This window comes from Sinocyclocheilus anshuiensis, unplaced genomic scaffold (assembly GCF_001515605.1).
Source record: "Sinocyclocheilus anshuiensis isolate Anshui unplaced genomic scaffold, SAMN03320099.WGS_v1.1 scaffold48, whole genome shotgun sequence".
NCBI classification, from domain to species: Eukaryota; Metazoa; Chordata; class Actinopteri; order Cypriniformes; family Cyprinidae; genus Sinocyclocheilus; species Sinocyclocheilus anshuiensis.
The window spans coordinates 1,542,225-1,545,850 of record NW_015554124.1 but is presented as its reverse complement, the minus strand read 5'-3'; the positions used below and the strand labels follow the sequence as shown (position 1 = coordinate 1,545,850).

Genomic DNA, 3,626 nt, shown 5'->3' with positions numbered 1-3,626 from the left:
TAGATGTCACACAGACCTTTAGGTGTATTTGGTGTGTGTGTGTGTGTGTGTGTGTGTGTGTGTGTGTGTTTGGGAGTGTTGTAATGCAAGAAATAATTGACAATTGATTGAAAATGAATGTAATAATGGTAATAATGCAGCTGTGCAGCTATATTAAGTGATGTTTATGAAGAATTCAGCAGTGCTGTGATAAAAGAATATTTATTTTAACTCTTTGTAACTGTATTCATGTGTATACAAAACTGTGCTCATTATACAGTATGTATTTTGGCAAGGGGTGATATTTGTCTGAAATTGACAAATGAATGCAAGTTTCACAAAATTAAAACTCTCATTTGTCATTAAATAAGTTTCCTACATCTGTTTTGTAAAATTTGTAAATGTATTCTGATTCATATGCATTAAACATTTTTCCTAGATTAACGCTCGCATTACCGTTTGATAACATCAAAGTCATTTTCATGTTTTTACTGAATTCATTTTAGTTTGAATTAAGCTTGATAGTTTTATATTTGTGAATTGCCTTCCATTGGTGAGTGTGTGTGTGTGTGAGTGTGTGTGTGTGTGTGTGTGTGTAATATACAGTAGGGTTCAAAAGTTTGAGATCACATTAAAAACATGGAAAATGGACAAATATCTGGAAATAAACAAAGTTTTAAAACAGAACCATAGATTGCTGCAGCCACGGCGTAAAAACCCCAAAGACTAATTGGTTATGGGTTCTCTTTAGATTTTCCTATGGGTTTTTTATAATAAGAGTTTTTCAATTCATTTGTAAAATAAGGCCTCTGATTAACATAACTTGATGTTACTTGGACATTTTGATGTATAATGTAAACTGCACACACTTGAATTTCTAATCACAATTACAGATGCCACAATTACGGAATTGTTTAAAGCGGCAATTAATCGTTCAAAGTCCACTTAAATTATTCTGCATGCTTAAGATGTTTTTTTTTTTCTCTACAGGTTATCTTAAAGGTTTTTCCACTGTTTTAATTGTAGTTTTAGTATAACATTATAATACCATTCATATTTGTACTTTTTTATTTAAAGATGAAACCAATCCAATGTATAGCTGACATTTGAGGCTTAATATTATAGAAAAGCAATAAAAGCTTTTCAGTTTGTTATTATTATTTTCATCTAAAAATATGGCATGCAGTTGCTTCAAACAATGTTATAAACATCATTCAATGAAAATTGTGATCATCATCGTAATTAAATAAATCACAATTACAATTTCAAGAGAATAATCAACAATTATGATTTTTGTCATAATCTCGCAGCCCTAATATGACATATAATGCCCAATATCAAGAGTGATATTGCCATAAATGTTACCAAAATATAATTTTCACATACGCACATTCTCTGGGTAGATATAAGTTTATGACACATATAAAACCCCTATAGTAAGATTTGTGTATGTACATATGTTAATACTATCTATACAATGATTTTTTTATATGATATTATATGCAGCAACCATATATGTCAACAATATATATTTTATTTATAAATGCAACTTTAACAACAACATGCAGTTTATACAAAAATCTGAAAATTTCTAAATGCATGTCTATCTTTTTTTATTTACTTCTTCATTTATTGATGGGTTTTAGGATAAATGTACATGACATATAATGTCCAAACACATATTTATACAAAATACATATTTTTGTTCCAATTTTTTACAGCTTTCATATTTGTTTTCACTTAAAATGACTATATACAGTATTTTATAAATGGAATATATGTACATATATTACATATGTTTGTATATATTAATACATATGTGTAAATTATGCTGCATAGAAAAATGTCTAAGTATCTTGAATTTTATATTTAGCAAAAACCTTGTTTTAATCAAGCTCTCTATTACAATGAAAAAATAAATAAATATTTCAGAATTTAGTGATTTATCAAATATAAGTGATTTTCTTGCTTCCAATGAAGTATAAGACACACGTTCTCAAATTAGATGCATTTTTCAGTTTAAAATTTCACTCATATTATGCTGATAATATAATTTGTAGTGAAAAAGATTTATTAAATTCCCAATGCAAAATATAAACATTTTCCCTGGTGCTCTCAGGTTTTTATACCCCACTGTATGTAATATATACAAAACATTAATTGTGTCAAATGTTTGTGTGTGTGTGTGTGTGTGTTCACCTGAGGTGGTTTCTGCTCCGGTTGACGGCCGTCTCCACCCTCTCCACCTGTGCATGCAAAAGACTTTATAAAGAAACTGGGACAAAGACTCTATAAACACACACACACACACACACACACCTGAGAGCTGTAATTGTGTTTTAACATCTCTCTCGATCTCTCTCTGTTTCTGTCTGTAGGATATGTTCACAGCGGAGTGTAAGTTTAAGGAGAGTGTGTTTGAGAATTATTATGTGATCTACTCATCCACGGTGTATCGCCAGCATGAGAGCGGACGCGCCTGGTTCCTCGGACTCAATAAAGAAGGAATCATCATGAAGGGAAACCGGGTCAAGAAAACTAAACCGTGCTCACACTTCGTGCCCAGACCCATTGAAGGTGAGGACACACACACACACACACACACTCAAACTCATACACTCTCACACACACTCACACTCTCACACACTCACACACACACACACACACACACACACACATACACATACATACACATACACATAAGTAGGGCTGGGTGATGCATGAAATATTTACAGTTTATTTTTATTTTACTAACTATTTTAAGAGTAGACGTGTGTCATGACTTGCTCAATTTAAACGTTTGAAATGTTTGAATAATTTACATGAAATAGTTCTTTCAATCTGTTTGTTTTAATGAATCAGTTCAAAATTCAAACTGAATTCTTTGGTCATTACTCAGAAATGTTCTTTATTTGGCATTTTTTAAATTGCTTTTAGTAAAATATTAAGGCCATGTACATTCAAATTGTTACCTATAAATAAAGCTTAAATAATATAAAAATTCTTGTGTTATTTGAGTGAAATAAAGTAGAAATCATACATTGATTATTTTAACTAGATTTTTACTGTAATTTTTTTTTATATATTTCAAATCTATTTCACATCATTGGCTATTTGCTTGAAATATAATATATACAGAGAGAGAGAGAAAATGTCAATATTTGCCAGTCTTTTTTTTATAATATTCTATATAATTTATGTGTGTGTGCGTGCGCATAGGTAGAATTTTATAGGAAACACATATTAAAATACATTAAATAAAATTGAATATTTAATATATTAAATAATATATTAATAAAATATATTAAATGTTATTTCAACTACATCACCCAGAACTACACACAAATACATATGCATATGATCAATTCTTTTAACATATTGTGTATACACACACACACACACACACACGTTTGTTTCTGTGAATTGTGGGGACTTTCTACTGACTTTTATTACTTTTATACTGACCAAACGATATTTTATATCCCCTAACCCTAAACCTACCCCTTACAGAAAACCTGTTTGCATTGTTGCACTTTCAGATAAAAGCCATTTACTATTTTTAATCATTTTTTTCCAGTGTGAAATATTTCAGGTTTTCTATCCTTGACAAGTGCACGCACACACACACACACACACACACACACACA

General features: G+C 30.3%; 1 protein-coding gene across 4 annotated transcripts in view; it reads left to right on the top strand.

Annotated features, from left to right (window-relative positions):
- Positions 1–3,626, top strand: part of LOC107670129 (fibroblast growth factor 12-like) — a 54,315-nt gene that overhangs the window by 48,997 nt on the left and 1,692 nt on the right. For all 4 annotated transcript variants that reach the window (XM_016462640.1, XM_016462638.1, XM_016462639.1 and 1 more), the window contains exon 4: positions 2,358–2,556. In XM_016462640.1, coding sequence (XP_016318126.1) covers positions 2,358–2,556 — 199 coding nt within the window. The remainder of the gene's footprint in view (positions 1–2,357; positions 2,557–3,626) is intronic.